Source organism: Berghia stephanieae, chromosome 8 (assembly GCF_034508935.2).
Source record: "Berghia stephanieae isolate SIO BIC M18660-M18661 chromosome 8, UCSD_Bste_1.3, whole genome shotgun sequence".
NCBI classification, from domain to species: domain Eukaryota; kingdom Metazoa; phylum Mollusca; class Gastropoda; order Nudibranchia; family Aeolidiidae; genus Berghia; species Berghia stephanieae.
The window spans coordinates 26531097-26554610 of NC_088367.1; the positions used below are offsets into that span (position 1 = coordinate 26531097).

The 23514-nt window shown below is 34.7% G+C and overlaps 1 protein-coding gene across 6 annotated transcripts in view; it reads right to left on the bottom strand.

Moving 5' to 3' along the window:
• The window catches only part of LOC144978460 (uncharacterized), a 30324-nt gene extending 13063 nt beyond the window's left edge, over window positions 1-17261 (bottom strand). Inside the window, exons 1-7 of one of the 6 annotated variants that reach the window (XM_078924564.1) lie at window positions 15757-16568; window positions 12171-15691; window positions 8159-8327; window positions 5945-6466; window positions 3385-5283; window positions 1775-1983; window positions 425-572 (exon numbers count right to left, since the gene is read on the bottom strand). In XM_078924564.1, the coding sequence (XP_078780690.1) occupies window positions 425-572; window positions 1775-1983; window positions 3385-5283; window positions 5945-6466; window positions 8159-8284 (2904 nt within the window). In that variant the 5' untranslated portion in view covers window positions 8285-8327; window positions 12171-15691; window positions 15757-16568. Of the gene's footprint in view, window positions 1-424; window positions 573-1774; window positions 1984-3384; window positions 5284-5944; window positions 6467-8158; window positions 8328-12170; window positions 15692-15756; window positions 16569-16753; window positions 16948-17122 lie in introns of those variants that run through there. The other 5 variants (XM_078924568.1, XM_078924563.1, XM_078924567.1 and 2 more) reach the window with 5 other exon arrangements.
• Between the last annotated feature and the right edge of the window lie 6253 nt (window positions 17262-23514).

Below are 23514 nucleotides of genomic sequence, written 5' to 3' on the forward strand. Positions count from 1 at the left end.
TATATTTTAAACATTAGACATTTTAAACGTAGTTTTAAAAATTATTAAAAGGTTGGTCTTTGCAAAAGATTTTTATAAATACAGATCTTTACAAATAAAACCAGTTTCTTTTTTAAAATACGAAAAAGAGAGTAGGTACAAATAACTGATTAATAGTAAAATCACTCGGTCAATATCTGGAATAGACACTGCTCAATATCTTTTAATGTCCATTCTGCTAGAAATTGCCATAGTGCAGTTAAGAACGCTTCACATAAAATTCCAAAATAAGCTCTGCATAGGGAAAAAAATAGAACTTTCATAATTTGATAGATATTGCATTTTTGCATGATTAAAAAAAAAGCTCACATAGGTCCTGTCTTAAAACAAATATGGGAAAAGACTCTAGTGAGTTAACTGAATCGTAATGAAAAAGTCTTCATACCACACTTATTTCCTCTTTGATCTGGAACACACCCTCATTGATCAAAGCACGCATGGCCTGCTCGGCAGCTGATTTTCTTCCATCTTTTTTATTGTGACAGGTAACTGTTGAAAGGCGCCGATTGCCCAGAAATGCAGAAATATAGAATCTGAAATAAAGTTTAGATATTTTTTAAAATAAAAATGATTGAAGCATAAAATTACAACCATAATATATCATCATCATCATAATAATAGTACTTCATTACTATTATTATTATTATTAATATTATCATCACTATTCTTCTTCTTCTTATTATTATTATTATTATTAACACAATCATCATCATCATTATTACTACAGTGCACCTCGGATCCAACAAAACCTCAGATTTAACAAAAGCTTTAAGAATCTCCGATTTTCCCCTCTATTTGGCACTACTAAATCCACCTCTCACATTTAACAGTGTTCATAACCACACACCTCAGCTACAAAGGTAATCAAAACTGCAAAAAGCATACCTAATGGGGACAAATCTGTCATTGAAATAATCTTGTATTGCTTTGCAAACTCTGTGAGCTTTATTACACTCTAGCGTTGTCTTTACACTATATTAAAAATCAGAGCATAGGGGTAGGGATGGGGCATTGCGTACATGTGTATGTGTGTATGGCAAGCTATGGCATGACCCATTGCCAGCAGCCGCCAAACTCATAATGTAAACTTATTAACCTATTCTAGAAGGTGTTGAGGGTCAATCTTTCACGTTTTGTGGTGCTTGCAAGGCTATGTGGCAGGGGGGACGGGGTATTCCATTTATCTGTACCAACTTTAATTTCTTAGAAAGTTCTACCCCTTGTATATGAAATAGTGTCGAAAATGACACCACAGATTAAACGAAAGTTCAGTTATAACCAACATTTACCTGAATTTACCTCCACCACTGTCAACATTGTTGTAACCAAGGTGCATTGTATTGCTATTATTATTATTATTATTATTATTATTATTATTATTATTATTATTATTATTATTATTATTATTATCTGACTATTATTATTATTATTATTATTATTATTATTATTATTATTATTATTATTATTATTATCTATTATTATTATTATTATTATTATTATTAATAATATTATTATCTGACTTTTATTATTATTATTATTATTATTAATATTATTATCATTATTTGATTATTATTATTATTATTACTATCATTATCTGATTATTATTATTATTATTATTATTATTATTATTATTATTATTATTATTATTATTATTATTATTATTATTATTATTATTATTATTATTGTCGTTATCATTATCATCATCATTATTATTATAAACTTTATCATTACTCACAGAGGCTTATGGGCTGGACCTTTTGCGTTGGTCACTTTTAACTCTGATGTCAATTTTCGAGATTGAGCATATTCCATGAATGCACTGATTGGATTTTTGTTTAAGGCTGCAAAACTCTCAGAATTTATTTGCAGTGCTGCAGAATTTGTAGTTGAGACATCCAGCGCTGGGGTGACTGGTACAATTTTGTTATTGAGTCCTGGATCAGGCTTAACAAAAAAAATATAAAAAATACATACAGTGGTGTCAGTTTTATTTCAACTCAAAAATAAAAAATATAAACAAAATAAAATAATTTTTTAAAAAAGATAACAGAATATAAAAACAAAGGATTGCGTGCAAACATTTTTGTTTAGCTATTTAAAGGTGTAAAACAGTTAACATAACTTTCATATAATGAGAAATAAAACATAAATTTTAGACTTAAACTGCTATTTAATATAACAATATTTTCACTCATTTCTGATTCATTTGAATAAGAAGAATTTAAATCAGAAACCTCAATCCACACTCCACAGTCATGATTATCTTTGATGCACAGCATTGCGACTTAATGACAAGACAAGTCAAGAAACTGATTTCAAATCATTAATTTCAATGCAATAATATTTTCGTTTGTGTTTTTATTTTTAGGAATTTTAGGTATTTGCTACGCTTTTAGTTATGTCAACACAGTTATAATGTGAAGTGTTTAAGGCTGATGAAACCATGAACATCTTAGGTGATTTCAATTGAAATGATAAACTCAGTATAAGTATCATCCTCCTTCTAAGCTTTAGTATCAACTCCAACAATGCATGCTGAAATCCCTTTCATAGTCATTGAGTGACACAGAAAAGTTGGACTGAATCAGAGCTGTTATCTTTACTTTCATAGTCACTGAATGACACAGATAAGTTGGACTGTAATATTTTACTTTCAGAGTCATTGAGTGACACAGACAAATTGGACTGAGTCAGAGCTACTATCTTTACTTTCATATTCTTCGAGTGACATGGATATATTGGCCTGAATAAAAGAACTTCTTTTACCTTCACAATCATTTAGTGAAACAAATATATTTGAGTACAGTTTCCTCCAAAACTCATTCAAATGTCCCTATATGTTCCCTTATTGTTCTTTGTTCTCTTTCCATTACTTCACTGAACTATTTTTTTATACCTTGAACATGGTTTCCTCAAACTAATTTCACCCAGCTAACAAAACAAAACTAAACAATTTTATAAGTTAAAGATTTTTTATATGCATCCAGGGATTCTGGCCAATGATGATTTGCTGTTTCATAGACTTTGACAGCTATGTGTGTATTGTGTCTTTCAACAGCAGCAACAGAACACTGCAGAAATCATTGCAGATGTGTGTATACAGTATGACACACACGCATGCACAAACAGCCACAAACACTGCTCCACAATTTTGCATAACCAACATCTCTCTTCTTATTCATATCACTTCTCCACTGGTTACAAATTCAATGCCACGTGCCATGGATTGCAATTTGCAATGGTTGGCTACAACTGCGACAATGCAGTCCCTGGCCGGTATTAACAAAGCTTGGCTTTGACAAATCTCAACGACTATTGTATAAATAACAACACACACATACTTACTAGTAAAGGCTGCTTAACAGGCAAAGTTGAGCTGGTAAAAAATGGAGTGTGCCCACAACTGCTGGATGGTGACAAACCTGTAGATATGGGTGTTTCTAACAAAGGTGGTCTCCTATCTGCTGCCGTTTGATGGACAGCCAATGACAACGATGTAGCCAGTTGTTGCTGTCGGTGCTGTTGCTGTGGACATAATTTTCCTGGAGGCGTTTCAAGTAGTGGCTGAGGTCTACCGAGTTGTTGAATTGAAGTTGTTAAAAGTTTTGAGGATACTGTCTGTGTAATTTGCAGAGGTGAAGCAGATGGAGATGATGGTGATAATGATGACGACAATGATTGAGTAGATGAGTGAGTAAATAAATTTGGTGTTCTCTTTGGAATAAGATTGTCAGTCCCTGAGCAAGAATTTGTCTTCCCATATCGCTCAACAGAACCAGTTCGCATTTTTTGTGTATTATCACTATTTGAGGGTTGTTCAAAAAAACTAAAGGACAGAATGGCATCATGGCCTGACAATATTTGATTCTGTTCAGAGCCACTGGATTGAATCCCTGGTCTGCTGGAACCAATAATTTGGTTCAATATTTGACCTCGCCCAACCCCATGTGCACTGCTTGTGTTAGTTGGCTGGACATGTGGGTCCATCTTAAACAAACTGCTATTTTTCAAAAGAAAAGCTGGGCTGGGAGCAGGACCAGAGCAAGGTGAAATATGGTTGTCTGAATGGTTGAATTTCTTACTATCTGAAAGAATTCCACTGTCGCTTTTCTGATTTAAAGAAGTAAGACTGACACTAGTAGTCTCGCTCTCATTTTTACTCGATTTATCCATTACAGCTACCTCGTCAAATGCTGTATACTTATTACTAGAAACATTCTGATTATATTTGCCTGCAGCAGGGGGTGAAGTCACCAGCCTTTTCAAATACAACATGCCAGCTCGGGTAATTTTTATGAATCCAATTTCAGTTTCATTGACAAGTTCCCTTTTTAAGCACGTTACAAGGTAAGATTCAATTTCATTTTCAGAGAGGCCCAACTTCAAACTCAAAACCGATTTGGTAGTGATTCCCATTGGAACAGTCAAAAGGATTTCTAAAATGTCAACTAATACATCCTCCTCCTTTCTTTGAATAGCCTGTTGTTTACATTGACTGGCTGATGACGGATTATCTGGTAAGCCTTCTTCCCACAGCTCTATTTCTTCGTCCTCTTCCTCTTCTTTGTTAAGAATCATCTCATCACTTGCCTCCCGGTCATCATCATCATCATCATCATCATCCTCATAACTATCAACATAGGAGGCATAGGGTTCAATAGCTCTACTAGTGAAGATCATGTCACGAATTCTGGTCTGAATCTCATCACTATCATCACAAGCAACATTATCATAATCCTCATCCTCATCATCATAATCAATGTCATCATCAGACGTCCCTTTATTATCATTATCCATTCCAATATCACCTTGGCTAGAAAATTGATATTTAAGAATTCCTTCATTCTTAATGGTGGTTGGGGTTATTGACACCGAGAATGAAGAAAATGACGATACTTCCATATGAGGAGATCTCTTCACAGGTGAATCCTTTAAGATGGTAGTCTCAATTCTTTTACTTTTCCCTTGTTCAGGTTTAGAGTGAGAAGCTGAGCCACTTTTCTTCGATGCGGCAACGCTACGATTTTTAGGACATTTCTTCTGATTCTTTTTCATATGGTTGTTGTATAGATTTTTATGAAAAGGATGTCCAATGATGTGGTTTGATTGGAGAGAGAAGCCATCATTTCCGTAATGAAACCCTGCTCCTGTTCCAGCCCTTGTCCATAATTTGTTTCCTGTAAGCCTGTCATGCTTGCCTTGTTGTACTTGGTTGTAGTAAGGTCTTCTTCCTCCTTTACCTGACTATTGAAATTTTTTAGAAAATAAAAAAATTAAACAAATATTTGTATATCTCATGAACCAGTTTACTAACCTACGATACAAATTGCTTTACATCATAAACAGTACAGATTGTATTTTCCAGTGAGTGCATTGCGTGCCAAATAAATGACATGTGGCCTGTCTTCCCAAGAGAATCAGATTGCCTTTGTGATGATTGGTTTCAATACACAATACAGATTTACGACTGTGTCTTTCCCTCTTGAAAGGAGGGAGTCTTCATTGAACACAATAATTAAGTCAATTTGTCTTATTGCACAATTGTAAACTCATTGACATTTCTTCATGGCCCAAACTCTAGATTTACATAACATTTTAAAATAACTATGTGACTAAAATATATTGCAAAAATATAGAAGCTTATTAACATGTGTCACTACATAACAAAATGACCTCTTTTTACATTCAATCAGATTTTAAAAGCATAAAAGCTTTTTTTTGTAATGGTTTTTAAAAAGTGCCAAAATGCAGTATCTTAATGCCCACTACAAATCAATAAATAAAATGAGTATTGGTTCTAATCTATATAAAGACTAGTCTTTTGATAGCGTAATGATCTTGAGTCAGAAAGAAAATCTATATCCTGGGGGAGGAGGGGGGAGGGGGGAAATAAAATATTATATACTTGATAAAAGGGATCTCCATGAGTTTCTTCTCTAGAAGTGTCCTTAGGAACATATGCTCCAGGTGCTTTTGTTTGGTCAGATGATGAATTGCTGCAAATACTGGCTTCACCCATTGGAACTTGTTTATAATTATTGACAAGCTTCGGCTGCTTTTGTGATGCTGCACTTGAAGCAAGATTTGTTTTCAATATTGTTGACACCCTCGAACTGGCTGATGTTGATTTCTCTCTGTTTCTGTTCTTAGTGTTGTTGACTTGTGTAGTATTCTTACTGGTTTCAGTTGAGGATAATGTCCATGTTGGGGGAGAGGACTCACATTTCATGACATCTCCCTCTCTCTGAAGTTGGTAAATTGTTGGATTAATCTCTTTGCTTGTTAAAAAGTTACAAGCTTTTGCAATGGTCAATGTCTTTTGAGGATGCTTTTTATCTTTGAGAAAGTTCAGGATTTTTTTCTTTACATCTCCATCTAGGATGTTCCGATCTTTCATTTGTGAGGTACTCCTTTGTTTTCGAAGACTCTGAAATCAAACAAATGGAGATTAAGAAATTTTATATGTTTTAACACATAAAACACAATTCACATACACCTCCATGACCACAACAGCTTTTATCCAGACAATCAATAATTTGGCAATATCAAGGAATGAATGGGTGAAAGTATTTCATGAGATGACTTTTTATAAAAACAGGATACAAGAAGCCTACATGAACTCAATCATATGTCTGACCCACGGAATTACTTATTTGCGAGGGCTATGACACAGTCATGTAATTTCCCTTCAGCTATAGCATGGCTGCGTAATATTGAATCTTATATATCTATTTTAAATTTTATTTATGACTTTAGACCAAGGTACAATATCTGTTAGAGTTTAAATCAGCATTTAAATACAGCTGTGCTTGTTGATTTCTATTTTTTATAGCAATTTCACTGGGTGATATGAGACCTTTTATTCACGAATATCTTTCTTCCTTTTTTGAGGGTTTGTAAAAGTTTATGCATTTAAGCATGAAATTTACTTTGAATGTTCTAAGATCTTATCATAGTTGACTATTTGTTACATAGATTAGATTGTTTTAGTTTTAAATGAAATCAAATCAGTGATATTTTATATTTTAAATGAAATCAAATCAGTGAAATATATTCCTTTCTTCCGCTGTGATCCTGGGTTGTTTTTTTTCCCCAACCCTTCTTTTGTATCAGGGTAGGTTCAAAAGGATATATAGACACCATTTTTTTTTTTTTTTTGGTGTGATTGTCATGTTCATCCGTTAGGAATTTCTAATTACATAGAGTTTACTACTACTACTTTGATACCATACCATAATATTTCAGCAAAGGAAATAAATCGATTAAACAGTAATAACCTAGTAAACAGTTGTGATAATGGCTTATTGTCAAAAAGGAGGAAAATGTATCAGTCAAATTCAACAAAATGCAAAAGTAACATAAAATATCATAGTCATTTCATATCATATAGCATATAACTACTCCTAGTGTACACCCATTCTTATCATTGGATAAATTTACTTTTGGAAACATAATAAATTGTCCTTTACACAAAACAGTTTTAAAGGTCTCCAATATTAATCATACTGCTCAATACATCAAGAGATTATGATAAACATTGGTAAAATGGCAGAAGGTCATTCAATACTATCATAATCAACATATCTAGCCCCACGGAATTATGAAAAAAAAAAAAAAAATCATTTTATTATGCACATACTTAAATTATGCAAGGATATCCCAATATTATGCAAAATTAAGTTATTATAGGTGTGGCCTCTCATTAAAATATATATGACCAAAAAAATAAGGCTTACCACAGACTAAAACCGATTACCGAGACGTATTGTTCATTTAATACGAAAAAAAAAAAAGAATATAACCTTTGTGCTTATTGCTGTTTTATCTTATAGTTTTGTTTTTTTTTCCAGAGTTTATGTCCCTTTGACAAAACAATTACACTACCAAAGATGATTTATTACTTTAATCACAGACTACTTAAAGGTGATTTATTACTTTAAAGTTGCAGACTACTTTAAGTCAACTCTTTGGGATATAGTTGTAAAGGTATCAAATACAGCTGTATTTGTGTTCATGCAATAAACTTCGTCCCTATTATCAATGAACTGAAGCTGTTTTTCTTTAAAATCAATCCCAAGGAAAAGATTATATAAATAAAAATTATGGAAAATATCTGTACCTGTAATCTTTTTATATTAACATTGGCAGCTGGTCCTCTTGAAATGTTATGATAATATTGACCAATACTTTTGACTCTTCCTTTGGCTTTGGTTACTCTTTGTTTTGAATCTTGTGCTTGAGACATTAGTAGTTATAAATGATCCATTAGAGGAAGGCAATATGGTAGTCTGTAGAAAGAAAAAAAAGAATGCCTTTACTTTGTGAATAGCAGACTTGCCTAGTACTACGAAAACATCATAGAATTACAAATTGTTGGCTTTTTCTACAGAACTGCATACACGTTTTTGACTCAATAAATCTTGTTTAAAAGGAAAGTTTAGTTCCTTAGAACCTATATTGACAACTTTGGAGCATTTTTGGATAATGATGATAGCAAATTATTATTTTGCAAAGTGTGACCTTTTTTTATTCTTGCCTTGCAACTACGATTAAAAAAAAATTCAAGTAGGCAGTTCTGGGTTAGATATTTTAAACTTTAAAACCTTGATTCTTCTGTAACAATATGTGTTTTTCCTCTCTCATCATCCAAATGCGATGAACAAAATACATGTCATACATTTGCTTGCTATAGGATAGGTTGCTGGTCAATCAAAACGAACTTTCCACCAATCTAACACTATGATGGTGAGAAGAATAAAGTGCGTAAATGTGACTGGATTTTGAACTTTGATTTTTAACTGCACACCAGCCAAATTGAAAACTTCAAATTTAGTAAATTTTATGTCAATTTTTAGTAATTAGACAAGGAAATTAGTAATTTCTGAAATCGTGTACGAACAACCACAATTTGACATTGATGATCACTTGAGCATTACATCATCATGCTTTTGTGCTGTATTATTATTATTATTATTATTATTATTATTATTATTATTATTATTATTATTATTATTATTATTATTATTATTATTATTATTATTATTATTATTATCATTATTATTATAGTAGTAGAAGTAGTAGTAGTAGAAGTAGTAGTAGTAGTAGTAGTAGAATTAAGTAGGTGTGCGTGTGTCTGTGGGAAGGGGGGGATAAATGGATGGATTTGACGTTGTTTGATTTATTTACCCAGGGAGATGTGTTCTTTGTATTTTTTTTATGGAAGCCGCTATTTTCACTGTACGGTGAAAATAGCCTGACACACTATTTTCACCATACGGTGATAATGGTGTGGGAGACTATTTTCAGCGTACAGTAATATATCTTGGTGGATGATTTTCACCGTACCGTGATAATAGTGTGGGAGACTATTTTCAGCGTACGGTAATATCTTGGTGGATGATTTTCACCGAACGGTGAAAATAGCCTGACACACTACTTTCACCGTATGGTGATAATGGTGTGGAAGGGTATATTCAGTGTACAGTGATAATAGTGTGGGAGACTATTTTCACCGTACTGTAATATCTTGGTGGACGATTTTCATCGGTAACTGTAACCAATTCTGAATCTGCCATTCCGCTTGTATTATTATAGCTTTGGGAGGCCTTCCGAAAGCTCCTTGTGCTAAGGCAGGGAACCCAAATATTCACTCAACTAATCCTAAGAAAAAATACAACCTAACTAGTACTAGTACCTTTAACTACCCCTAATAGGAAATACAAACGACCTCTAGCTATCCCTAAAAGAAAGAAAAAAACAACCCTAGGACTGCTTTGCACTACCTTTCAATACCTCACAAATCAAAATGGCAATGGCAGCCGAGAATCAAAACAATTATTGAAATTTTAAACTTTCACAAATCTATCAAGGTTTGTTCTATATATGACAAATTGAATAAATAAATGTCTGACAAAAGGTCCAAAGTGAAAATACAAATTGACAGAAATGCTATAACGGGGAGCTTTCGGGAGACCTCCCTAGATTTTGTTCTCGGCAAACTTTTTCTTTCTTTTTTTTAAACCGGCACGCAGGATAAAAATGATGTCGGATCGAATTCGAATGCACCGGATGCTGAGGCTACTATGTCACAGTTCGTTTCCTGGCTTCTGATTGGCAAATACATATGGTGAAAATAGTCTGTCAGGCTATTATCACTGTACGGTGAAAATAGTCAGTCCACTTTTTTATTCCCTTCAACATTGCGTTTTCAAATACCATATACATGAATTTAACAACTCTTGGCTACAATGAGGATTATTGCATCCCATTTTTGCTGTTATATCCAAGTTTCACAGAATAGCTATTCGTGCTCTTATTTCAAACGAAGTGGTTATTCAGAGTCGACTCTGGATAACTGTAGGCAGTTATTCAGAGTCGACTCTGGATAACTGTAGATGGTTATTCAGAGTCGACCCTGGATAACCATGTGTACAGATATTTAGAGCCGAGTAGCCTATCGAATTATCGAGTTGAGTTCTTGCGAGATGAGTTTCTTTCAATTTGATACCAGTTTACTACGGTTATTTTGTGACTTTGGCAATTTTAGTGCCAAATTCTTAAAACTTGGCGATTTTTCAACTTCAGTCGCTTATAAATAAGAATCTTTAATCAATTGCAAAACATATTCCATCAACAAAGCAAATTTAAATTAGCTTATAAACAATCATTTCTTAAATCGATCAGCCTAACTTATTATCTCTCTCTTAACAAATGATATCTATAAACATAATATGAAGATAGAAGGGTGGCTGAGAGAGAGAGAATTAATGAATTGATTTTTATTTTTTTTTTAATTGTTTTATAATTAGACACAAGTTGTAATGAATTCTATTAACAAATTCAGAACAATCAAACAAAAACAAAACAAAACTTAAAAAGTATTTTTTAAAAAAGACACGCTTATAAACCTTATAAAATCGCCAAATTAATGTATTATCATGTTACAGCTAAAAAGTACACAAATATTTACACCCATTTGCTCCATCCCCTTCCCTTTTGATCATCTTCTCATTCATGGCCACCATGTGTCTTGTGCTGCCTTTGACATTTGGGGCCAGCGTGTCTAGACTAACGTCATAAATAAAGGAGTGTCACCAAAATTCATGCAACTGAGCAGAGGTGTCAAAAAATGATAGAAGGCATATTATTGTTTTTTTCCCCCTGAACTACACTGAGCAGAAAATGTTTGACATGACAAAAAACAACGGAACATTTATGAACAAATCCTAAAATCCCAGAAATCCGCGGTCCCCACTATATCGGCCGTTTTCAAAAAAACGCCAAATTCGAGTCTTCAAATTTTTAAAAAGTCAAGTATTTCCAACATACTCATTATTTTGTGTATGCTTTCTGTGATATGTATGTGACATAAAATTGTAATAACAGGGCTTAATGAGTTTCCAGTGGTCACTTATTCAAGTATTTGTGAATCACGATCCACATGTGACTCATTCCTGTTACGCTTATAAAATTATGTCACATTACATAAGTTAACACATTTTTGGACAACTATTGAAATAAAACATTGAAAAACAATAAACACGGAGCATTGATACTAATTCTGACAATAAAATGACATTTATTGTTTTACAAAAGGCATTCAGAAATCAGTTTTTTAAAACAAAGGATATTATTTGAGCAATCATCATCTCCAAAAAATTATAGGAAAATGACAAAAATAAAAATTGTTTACCATAGTCTAGGTATATAAGTGTTAAACCACCACAAATAATATTTCCTTTCAAGTATTCATATTTATCATGAAAAAAAAAAGAAAAAGTCATTCTTAACAGGAATGAGTTTGTGTAACAGGAATGAGTGGACGTAACAGGAATGAGTTTTCTGTTACAGGAATGAGTAATTACAACATATTTATTCGAAAGGATTATAAATTCAATACGCTTAGTGATTGAAACTCAGAAGGGGAACAAAATGGTTAGGGCGCCAATACATTGATTTGGGGCTTATGTTAGTAGAGACCCACAAAAGAGCACCAACATTGTTTGTTAACTTAACTCAATGTTGAATCAATTGACTCAAGATAACTCTTTTGTGGCAGTTTGGAATGTTTTGATAAACAGACAAAAGAGGCATTTTTAAAACACTAGAAAGAGCAAGAAGCTGCCATATACCCATGTATGATTTTGGTTTACTTAATGACATAACGTCCAGTTTGAACATCTCTTCCATGGTATCTTTATCACTTATGTGAACATCGGGAATATAATGGTCCAAGTTTGTGACAAAAAATCAACAACTGTCTGGATGTTGTCATTAAGTGAAGTAAGGTTTGAATCTAACAAATTAAATAATGGTCCTTGCGTAAAGCCAGCTCTTGTATCAATCTTATTCGTATTTCGTCTGTTTGTGTGTCTTTGCCAAATGCATACACTGCACCACAGGCAGGCAGGCAATCCCCATCGGCCCTCAACTTGACTGAAAATAACGGTTTCCCATCACACAGAGGTCTAGGTATATCATTTGGAATGAAATGTGTAAACCTGTTGTCAATACCAATGCGAGTTTTGATTACACTTCTGCTGGCCCCAACTATTCCACAAAAACGTAATGCTTGATTTTCACATTCATCAACCACTTCATCAAATGATTTGTATTCATTCAATCTTTTGATAAAACCATTGTAATCGATTCCAGTCGGCATCACCTTAATGTCTATGTCATCTTGGTCATGTTCATCACTTGAGTCACTGTTTAAGTCAACTGGTGCAACTTCAGGCATGCCTCCATCATTACCTTTGAAAACCTGTTGCTTCAAATCACTTTGTAGAAATGAATGAAATTTGATGTGACCAACAACATTTTGGAACATTCTTGACTCCTTTTCTCCAAAGCGCTGAAGCAACCATATTAATTTTTTCACATGCACATATTTCTCTGTCCCTTTTTCTTGGAGTAACAACCCAAAATGGCTTAAGTCGGTAGAATGAAGAAAATGACACATATGGGTTTCAAGAGATGTATCACTTGTACAAATGTGACATTGTATCACATAATAGTCTTCTTTATTTCTTGTTATTGTGTTTCTCTTTCCTGGAGCTAATTTAGAAGTGTCACCTTTCAGTTTCAGGAAAAAATCTTGTACTCTTTGTTTGACAAGATCTGGAAATTTTGGAGGCATTTGACGTCATTTCCGAAATTTTCCAAGAGTTTATATTTTTGAGAGTCTTACCAGCTGCCAAATGTTTCACGGATTTGTACATGTGCCTTCTGTTCCTCAAATGTTTGATGTCTTATAGGAGTGCAAAATGATATTGTAATGTTCTTTTCACTAAATTTTTGCCACCTTTTTTTTTTTTTGCTGCTATCTTTCAAAAAATTTATAGTTTTTGATCGGAGTGTCAACAGAAGTTTGTGTTTTTTTAATGACCTGTCCAAGCGCTTTTTGTACTTTTTGGATTTCTTTTTCGAATGAGAGAGAGAGGAGAACAGCCTGTTTAAGTGGCTTGATATCTTTGACGAGAGACATACAGGAGTGGAGATTTTGAGTAAGAGGATGGAGTGTAACTCAGATCAAGATTTTGCTGTTTCCGGTTTGTAGTGTGTGTGTGATAACTTTTTATCCAATTCTTTCTCTGTTTGCGTTGTTCTCTTGGTGTCTTATCTTTTATGGATTTTTCTTTCCACTCGATTTGTCGCTCTGGTATTTGTCTTGTTCTTTTTTAAGACAAACAGCACGTCGAATAAGATCTTCATCACGTCTTTGACGGTAAATTCGTTGCTCTCGGCTGACGTCATGGCTTGTTTGGCCTTTATGAAGAAAACAAAATAAAACAATCGTTACAACAAGGCTATGACCCTTGAAAATGAACAATAATATCAAGTGCCATTTCGCCACCCTTATTCCTGTTACAAAACAAGGTGTAACAAGAATTAAAGTCAAGAAACAAAGAAGACTATTATGTGATACAATGTCACATTTGTACAAGCGATACCGGGACGTTAAAATCATAGTAATAATCTAAAATGTATCTGAGCCTAACAGGCAACAAACTATGTTTGGACATTAGGCATTTGGTATTGGCAAGGTAACTTTGCACTAAAATCTTTCAGCAATGGAAGAAATGAATATGTATACAATAAAAATTGTTTTTAATGGTAACCATGTGGAGACGCCGTGGCCGAGTGGTTACCGAAAGGGACTCCCGACTTGGAGGTAACAGGTTCGAAAATCTTCACAACCATAGAGTGATTTCCTTAATCAAGGAAATTAATTCTGGTTGCTTCACTTTGCTTCACCCAGGTGTATATTATGGTACCAGTGCTACTGGGGAATGTAATTTGCTATTGACCAACGTCGTAATTATAAGTTAAATGTCTGTTTCATGCTACAGAAACAGGGATAAGCTCCGATTCTATGGGCCATTATGCTCCAAAGGACTTAGTTACAATAAAATGTGTGTTTCATTTTATGAAAGTTCACATTCCTCATTCCAGTTACTCATTCCTGTTATGTTTTCCTCATTCCTGTTACATCCCTCATTCCTGTTACAAAACAAGGTGTAACAGGAATGAGTGTAACAGGGATGAGTTTATCGCGCTTCGATTCATACTATTCCTAAAATATGCTTTACTCCAACATTAAAGTATGACTATTATTTAGAGCCTTAAAAAAGCTATATACTGATACTTATTATTTTTGATTCAATTTCTAATTTAAATAACAAGCCCTGGTAACAACAGGAATGAGGGTCATGGTCTAATGTTGAACATTACTCACCATTCTTGAAGTTGTTTTGATCTGGAAATCACACTGGATGAAAAAACCATGTGTTTGTAGTTTCGGCCATGATGGAAAAGAGGTATCTACGGCGATAAAACATTGTTAGTTGCACTTCTATTGTTTAGAGGATTTTAATTGGTTAATTTTCACTGCCGTTACAGGAATGAGTAACCCCCTTGGGGACAAACTTCAGTAATATATAATAAATTTTTAAAAAGTCTGATTGTTACAAACTTTTATGAGGATGTTAGAAGATGGCAATTTGCATCAGCTGAATTCATATATGTATACAACAAGACACTCCATTTTGTTAAGAATTCGACTTCTAGCCATCATGCAAAAAAAAGGACAGGGTATTTTCCTCTACCCCCGTCAATACAATACGTCATATCTATCCTGAATCTCTCTCGATTTTTGTTTTTTATGTTTCATACAAGTTAGTAATGTGTAGTGAGAGTGTGTAAGCAAGTATTTGCTAACAATATATGCATTAAATATGTCAAAGAGCCAATTATCGTCACAGGACAGGAATTTGGCAGTTTTTTGAAAAAGGCCGATATATATATATATATTTTTTTTTTTTTTCAAAATCTCGACAATTTGCAAAAAATTGCAAATTTTGCTGCCGCAATGCAAATCACCAATGCAAAAAAAACTGCCATGACAGAAGAGACAAGAAAATACCAAAAAGTAAAACGATTTTTTCCCAACAGAGGTGGGAGAGAAGAAAAAAACAGAAAAACCGTGTGGTTGGTAACTGGAAGTTCATCACTCATAACTGTCTACAGTTATTCAGAGTCGACTCCCCGACTCTGAATAACTGTAGACAGTTATTCAGAGTCAACTGTCTACAGTTATTCAGAGTGGACTCCCCGACTCTGAATAACCGTAGACAGTTATTCAGAGTCGACTCTGAATAACCGTAGACAGTTATTCAGAGTCGACTCTGAATAACCGCAGCCTATTTCAAATTTTACCACACAACATTCAAATCTGTGTCCTGGAGGAGCCAGCAATGAAGCTAATTGATTAAAAATAAAAAGCACTTACTCCAGGAATGTGAAAATTTAGGTAAACTACAGCGAAAGATTCATAGACTTAAGACTAAGAGAAAGTACAACATTAATGGTGGATTAAATAAGTGATAGCAACTGTACTGTGTACTGAAATATATGGTGAACAAGATGGCTAGATGGCAGCAGTACAATTATCCAAAATATTCCAGAAGAATTAAATTTGCAACATCTGTATTTTTTGGGATTCTACACAAAGAAACCTTACACATCCATCGTTCAGAATATCGTTTGAAGAGAAGCATTGGGTGCCATCATTACTTGAGTAAAACAATGAGAGCATATTTAGCACGAGAGTCCTCTTTTCAGACTCACTTAAAAAGCTTTAAATGACAATGTACCCATCTGATTTTCACTTTTAATTAACTCAGTCTCAGAGTCCAAGTAGAACTTCTAGAACTAGATGTAGGTAGCTTAATTATTCTCATAAAATACAAACACTAGAAACTACAATGACTATGACTATGCAACATGCCTAACTACTCTGTGCAGTTCATTTTACAATGTTAAGATCAAGGAATGAAGATACGACGATCACACGTTGCGTAGCTAACTTGTAAGTTATTGACAACCCCTTTAAAATAGAATTATTTTAATAGGCCTAATATAGGAGAACAACAAAAAGTGTTCCGGGAGGGAGTGGGAGGTCATTCTCTCGCCATTCATCATTCCAACGGTTTCGGTTATTGTGCGTCAGTTACCGACCTTGAACGTGTTCATCGAAGTATAACTAGAGGCTAGATATCTATACCTAATCAATGAACCAGAACCAGATCAACAAATAGTATAAGAACCCCCCCCCCCCCCCCCCCCCCCCCCCCCCCCTAAAAGAAAAACTTTTTTTTTTAATCCCAATAAACAAACCGAAACTGAAACCAAAAAAATATCCAACCATCAATACCAAGAATTAATGACTTCATGAAGGTGATCTCCAATGTATTTGTTGTATTCAAATCATCAGTCCAATGCGAAGTGTAAGTTAGGTCCAATTATTTCGATAAAGCCCGGGGACCACGGGCCCTTGAAAGTTAAAATATTGGTGTTAAAATGATGTTTGTTTCTTGAGTGGTTGTGGAGTTGAGTGTCGTGTTAGTCAATTTGCAATTTGCAATTTGCAACCTTTGTTCGAACGGTACTTCCAGTAAACCATTTTGAACATCACAATTGCGAATGCTGAATAATATTTCGAATATTATTATTAGGTTATATTATATGAACTTTTGAACGATACCAAGAACTTGCCGTGTAGTACAAGTGAGAAATCACTTACTAAACAAAACAGCAATCTTTCTTCTTTTTTTTTTTTAAATGATAACATGCAGACTTTTCGCTAGGGCCAACGAGACGTCTCGCTCTAGATTCATATCGAAACAGATGACAGCCGTCAAACGTTTGGGCCCTGCCTCAATGATTAGCACCAAAATTGAGTGAGAAAAGTGAGTGGAGCAGGCACTTATGTTGGTAACAACAAGATATGAAGTGAATAGAAAAGTGCCAGAAGACAATAGAGAATAAAAATTTTTTCGCGGCGGTGGTGGGGTTTGAACCTGCGACCTTATTGGTACGACAACTCCGCCTGGCAGGTGAGAGCGTGGCTCTACCGTGTGAGCTATCCACGAACACAAAAATATTCGTTTCAAACTCAAAGTCATTACTAGATCCCTCTCTCACCCACTTCTTGAGACCGCCGATTCGTTCGTACACCACCATCGCGAATAATTTTGACCAGCAGTTAAGCTTAATAGCCAATATTCTCAACACAAACATATAACATAGAAACGATTGAGACATTGAGTATGCTCCGGTGTATGGGTGAATTTTTAATTCAGAAAAGTGAGTGGAGCAGGCACTTATGTTGGTAACAACAAGATATGAAGTGAATAGAAAAGTGCCAGAAGACAATAGAGAATAAAAATTCACCCCATACACCGGAGCATACTCAATGTCTCAATCGTTTCTATGTTATATGTTTGTGTTGAGAATATTGGCTATTAAGCTTAACTGCTGGTCAAAATTATTCGCGATGGTGGTGTACGAACGAATCGGCGGTCTCAATAAGTGGGTGAGAGAGGGATCTAGTAATGACTTTGAGTTTGAAACGAATATTTTTGTGTTCGTGGATAGCTCACACGGTAGAGCCACGCTCTCACCTGCCAGGCGGAGTTGTCGTACCAATAAGGTCGCAGGTTCAAACCCCACCACCGCCGCGAAAAAATTTTTATTCTCTATTGTCTTCTGGCACTTTTCTATTCACTTCATATCTTGTTGTCAAAATTGAGTGACTTAGCTATTGGTCAGAATCAGCGTGGGTGCGCAACCGGATGCGCGGGTTGACGGAGGTAGGAAACAATAACAAACCCACATGGTTGCCATTACCTCCACCATCATTCTCGCTCACGGTTTGTGGAAAGCACTTCATTACAGGCACGTAATAGTGAATCTAGTTTTTGTTTTGAACATTTCTATTATTATTCTTTGTAAATTGACCCATATTAAAAGAAACATACAAACAAAACAGGCATGACCAGTCACTAACAATGCCGTGTAGTGTGTAGACAGTAACACAGTACGGTGAACATGACTGACACTGGATCGGAATGTCGGAACCCATGAGTCGTTCGCAACTCTGCCTCACGTATTCATTTAATCAGTCAATTTAATTTTTATTAAGCTTGCGTAAAACATACAAACAAAAAAGACATGACCAGTCACTAACAATGCAGTGTAGTGTGTAGACAGTAACACGGTACGGTGAACATGAATGACACTGGGATCGGAATGTCGGAACCCAGTAGTCGTTCGCAACTCAGCCTCGCGTACTCATTTAATCGGTCAATTTAAATTTCATTTAGCTTGCCTATTCTTCAAGTTTATGATATATTCACTTTTTCTATTTAAAAAGGGTAATCCAAACAGACCATAAAAACGATTTTATAATAATTCAACTTCCATCACTTACGACACGAACTTATTTTGGGTGGTTTTTTTAACAAAACCGTTTGACTCAAACTAAAGCTTCGGCATTGGATAAGGAGCGAGGTCCCTGTTGCCATCTTGCTTAGTTTATACAGACTGGGTTGCCAGCTTGGCTGTTCTTGATAAATAGTAGTAAATAGCACAACCTTGTGCAATTAGAGAGAGAGAGAGAGAGAGAGAGAGAGAGAGAGAGAGAGAGAGAGAGAGAGAGAGAGATTTTGAACAAAAAACGAATATCTCTCTCTCTCTCTTACCCTCTCTCTCTCTCTCTTGCCTCTCTCTCTCTCTCTCTCTCTCTCTCACTCTCTTTTCTCTCTCTCTCTCTCTCTCTCTCTCTCTCTCTCTCTCTCTCTCTCTCTCCCTCCCCCTCTCTCTCTCTTCCTATTTCATCTGTCACACAGTTTGACAATCTTCTTCACCTGGCTCACTTGTACTTGTAATATCGGGTGTAAGGTAAAATTTTGAACAATTATTATTATTTATAAAATGCAGAAACTTTGCAAATAAACCGATAGACTAGATATTAATTCGATTCGAAAAGTGGAACACAAAAGGAGAATTTGCGAATACCCGGTCCAGACATAAGCGTCATGGTCTTATTTATAAAGTGCAGAATCTTTGCAAATAAACGGATAAAATAGAGATTAATTCGATTCGAAAAGTGGAACACAAAAGCAGAATTTGCGAATGCCCGGTCCAGACATAAGCGTTATGGTCTTATTTATAAAGTGCAGAAACTTTGCAAATAAACGGATAAGATAGAGATTCATTCGATTCGAAAAGTGGAACACAAAAGCAGAATTTGCGAATGCCCGGTCCAGACATAAGCGTTATGGTCTTATTTATAAAGTGCAGAAACTTTGCAAATAAACGGATAAGATAGAGATTCATTCGATTCGAAAAGTGGAACACAAAAGCAGAATTTGCGAATGCCCGGTCCAGACATAAGCGCTATGGTCTTATTTATAAAGTGCAGAAACTTTGCAAATAAACGGATAAGATAGAGATTCATTCGATTCGAAAAGTGGAACACAAAAGCAGAATCTGCGAATGCCTGGTCCAGACATAAGCGTTATGGTCTTATTTATAAAGTGCAGAAACTTTGCAAATAAACGGATAGACTAGATGTTATTTCGATTCGAAAAGTGGAACACAAAAGGAAAATTTGCGAATACCCAGTCCAGACATAAGCATCATAGTCCTATTAATAAAGTACAGAATCTTTGCAAATAGACGGATAAAATAGAGATTAATTCGATTCGAAAAGTGGAACACAAAAGCAGAATTTGCGAATGCCCGGTCCAGACATAAGCGCTATGGTCTTATTTATAAAGTGCAGAAACTTCGCAAATAAACGGAAAAAACAGATTAATTCTAATCGAACAGTGGAACACAAAGGCAGAATTTGCGAACAACCGGTCCAGACATAAGCGTTATGGTCTTATTTATAAAATCTAGAAACTTTGCAAATAAATGGATAAAATAGAGATTAATTCGATTCGAAAAGTGGAACACAAAAGCAGAATTTGCGAATGCCCGGTCCAGACATAAGCGTTATGGTCTTATTAATAAAATGCAGAAACTTTGCAAATAAACGGATAGACTAGATATTAATTCGATTCGAAAAGTGGAACACAAAAGCAGAATTTGCGAATGCCCGGTCCAGACATAAGCGCTATGGTCTTATTTATAAAGTGCAGAAACTTTGCAAATAAACGGAAAAAATAGAGATTAATTCTAATCGAACAGTGGAACACAAAGGCAGAATTTGCGAACAACCGGTCCAGACATGAGCGTTATGGTCTTATTTATAAAGTGCAGAAAATTTGCAAATAAACGGATAAGATAGAGATTAATTCGATTCGAAAAGTGGAACACAAAAGCAGAATTTGTGAATACCCGGTCCAGGCATAAGCGTCATGGTCTTGTTTAAATGAAACAATGCCATTAAAAAAAATATAGGTCAATGAGTAATTAAGCTAAATATGCGGAGTTCAATTAGATAACTTGATCTGTGAATTTTTTTTATAATTAGCTGTTTTTATTCTCCATCATTTAGGTTATGTGATTAAGTTTATTATTGAAATACAAACTTTATCTCACTTATCAATGTTTTGCAATAAAGGAGAGTGTGAGTGAACCTGAGCAAAGGAAATTATTTGAGAGAGTGATATTTATCATGCTTTTCAGTTTGTAGTTGAATTCTAGAATGGATTCTTTATAGTTCTCATTGATTGTATGTCAGTGTGTCAGTCTTTAGGACACCGATTACCCTAATGCGGCCACAATTTACAATGTGACGGCCACAAGCCCGTTAAACGCAGAGTGGGGTATTGTTGTTTGCAAGTAATGCTATGGTTTTAATAGGATATCTGTCTCCTATTAGAATACATTCCTGTGTTGGATTTTGGATTAAATTCATGTCTTCTTCGGATTTTGGGATATTTAATTTTCATGGATTGTGATTGTGATTTTCAAGACTATTAATGTAAGTAAATGCCCAAATATATATTTTCATTCATTTATTCTTTATTTATTTTTTTTAGTTTTATTTTGTTTTGAAGCATTTATTATAAGAAATATTGTACATATGCACTTATACACCAAAGACTATATCCTTTCAACTGCTTATTATTATTATTATTATTATTATTATTATTATTATTATTATTATTATTATTATTATTATTATTATTATTATTATTATTATTATTATTATTATTATTGTTATTATTATTATTATTGTTATTGTTATTATTATTATTATTATTATTATTATTATTATTATTATTATTATTATTATTATTATTATTATTATTATTATTATTATTATTATATAATAATGATAATAATTAATAATAAGTGCATTGAGTGAAATCCCAATCATGGTTGCCCAAATAAAACTGGCGCTAGAATCCCGACTACCTGTCTAAACGAATGTTGTTTGTACGATACATACTAACTACACGTTCAATATCCGGGGCAGAAAATATACGTTTGGTTTTATGAAATTAAAACAGTAGTCCCACATTGTTCTTTGATGTTATTTGTGGTTGCATTTGCTTTGAAACTTACACATTATATTGTGTTACATTGTTTACAAAATATTTCTGGTACTCGTATGCATGTGTAGTCAACGGACCACCGGTCAATCGTGTTCTTTATTATTTTATTATTAATTTTGGCTTGACATCTTACATATGTGAATTTGACAGGTTGTTATGGATGGTAATTGTAACATTAAGTGATTTTTAAACATTTTTACGGCGTTTTAAATGTCTTTCTTGCATTCATTGCCGAGCACCTCCACTTTTCTGTTACTATTTTAACGATCAGCTGATTTTCTCTTGCCTCCCCTTTAATTTCGCGGACTTTTTTCAGAACGAGGCGTGGGAGTGGCTAATACTCTATTGATCCATGAAAAAAATGGAAAAATTACAACCGAGGTAGGATTGTTTGACACAGGCATATAATTAAACGAATGAGAATACGTACGAAGCCTAAAAAGTGTCCACCAATGAAAGCATTCAGCGCCATTTTGTTGTTGGCTGAGAATGTAGTAATTACCATTCATTCGGTATCTATGTCAACATAACGACACAAGAAAAACAACAAACAATATCAAAATCCACAATAAAATGTTTCAGAACTGTTGCGTATATTTATGGCACAACGAAGCTGTCAAAAAATGAAGTTAGAGAATGTGTGTAATCATGTATTATAATAACCTGTAATGTGTTTTCCAACCACCACATCATCTACTACTACAACCACCACCTCAATATCATCACTAACACTACTACTACAACCACCAGCCCCACATCATTATCACTACCACTACTACTACACCACCACCAGCACATCATCATCACTACCACTACTACAATCACCACAACCACATCGTCATCACTACCACTACTACTGCAACCACCACCACCATATCATCATCATTACCACTACTACCACAACCACCACCACCACTACTACTACAACCACCACCACATCACTACCTCAACTACTACAACCACCACCACAATAGCATCACTACCACTACTACTACAACCACCACAACCACATCGTCATCACGACCACTACTACTACAACCACCACCATATCATTACCATTACCACTACTACTACAACCACCACTACCACCATATCATTACCATTACCACTACTACTACAACCACCACAACCACATCGTCATCACTACCACTACTACTGCAACCACTACCACCATATCATCACCATTACAACTACTACTACAACAACCACAACCACATCATCATCACTACCACTACTACTACAACCACCACCACATCATCATCACTATCACTACTACTACAACTACAACCACCACCACATTATCATCACTACCACTACTACTACTCCAACCACCACCGCCATATCATCATCATTGAAATATTTTTTTTTTTTTGAATTGAGCTTTATATAGTGCAATATCTACTAAATGTGCTCAAAGCGCTTTACAAGGGGTCCCTGGTCAACATTTAACATGTAGGACGGGACATGACGCCTGTTAGGCGATATTACAATTTTTCGGACAAAGACAACTCTGTTAACGGCCAGGTACTCATTTTACACCTGAGTACGGTGAGAGAATGTGAGTAAAGAGCCTTTTCCAAGGACTCAACTATGCGCCGAGCGCGAGGCTCGAACCCAGGAC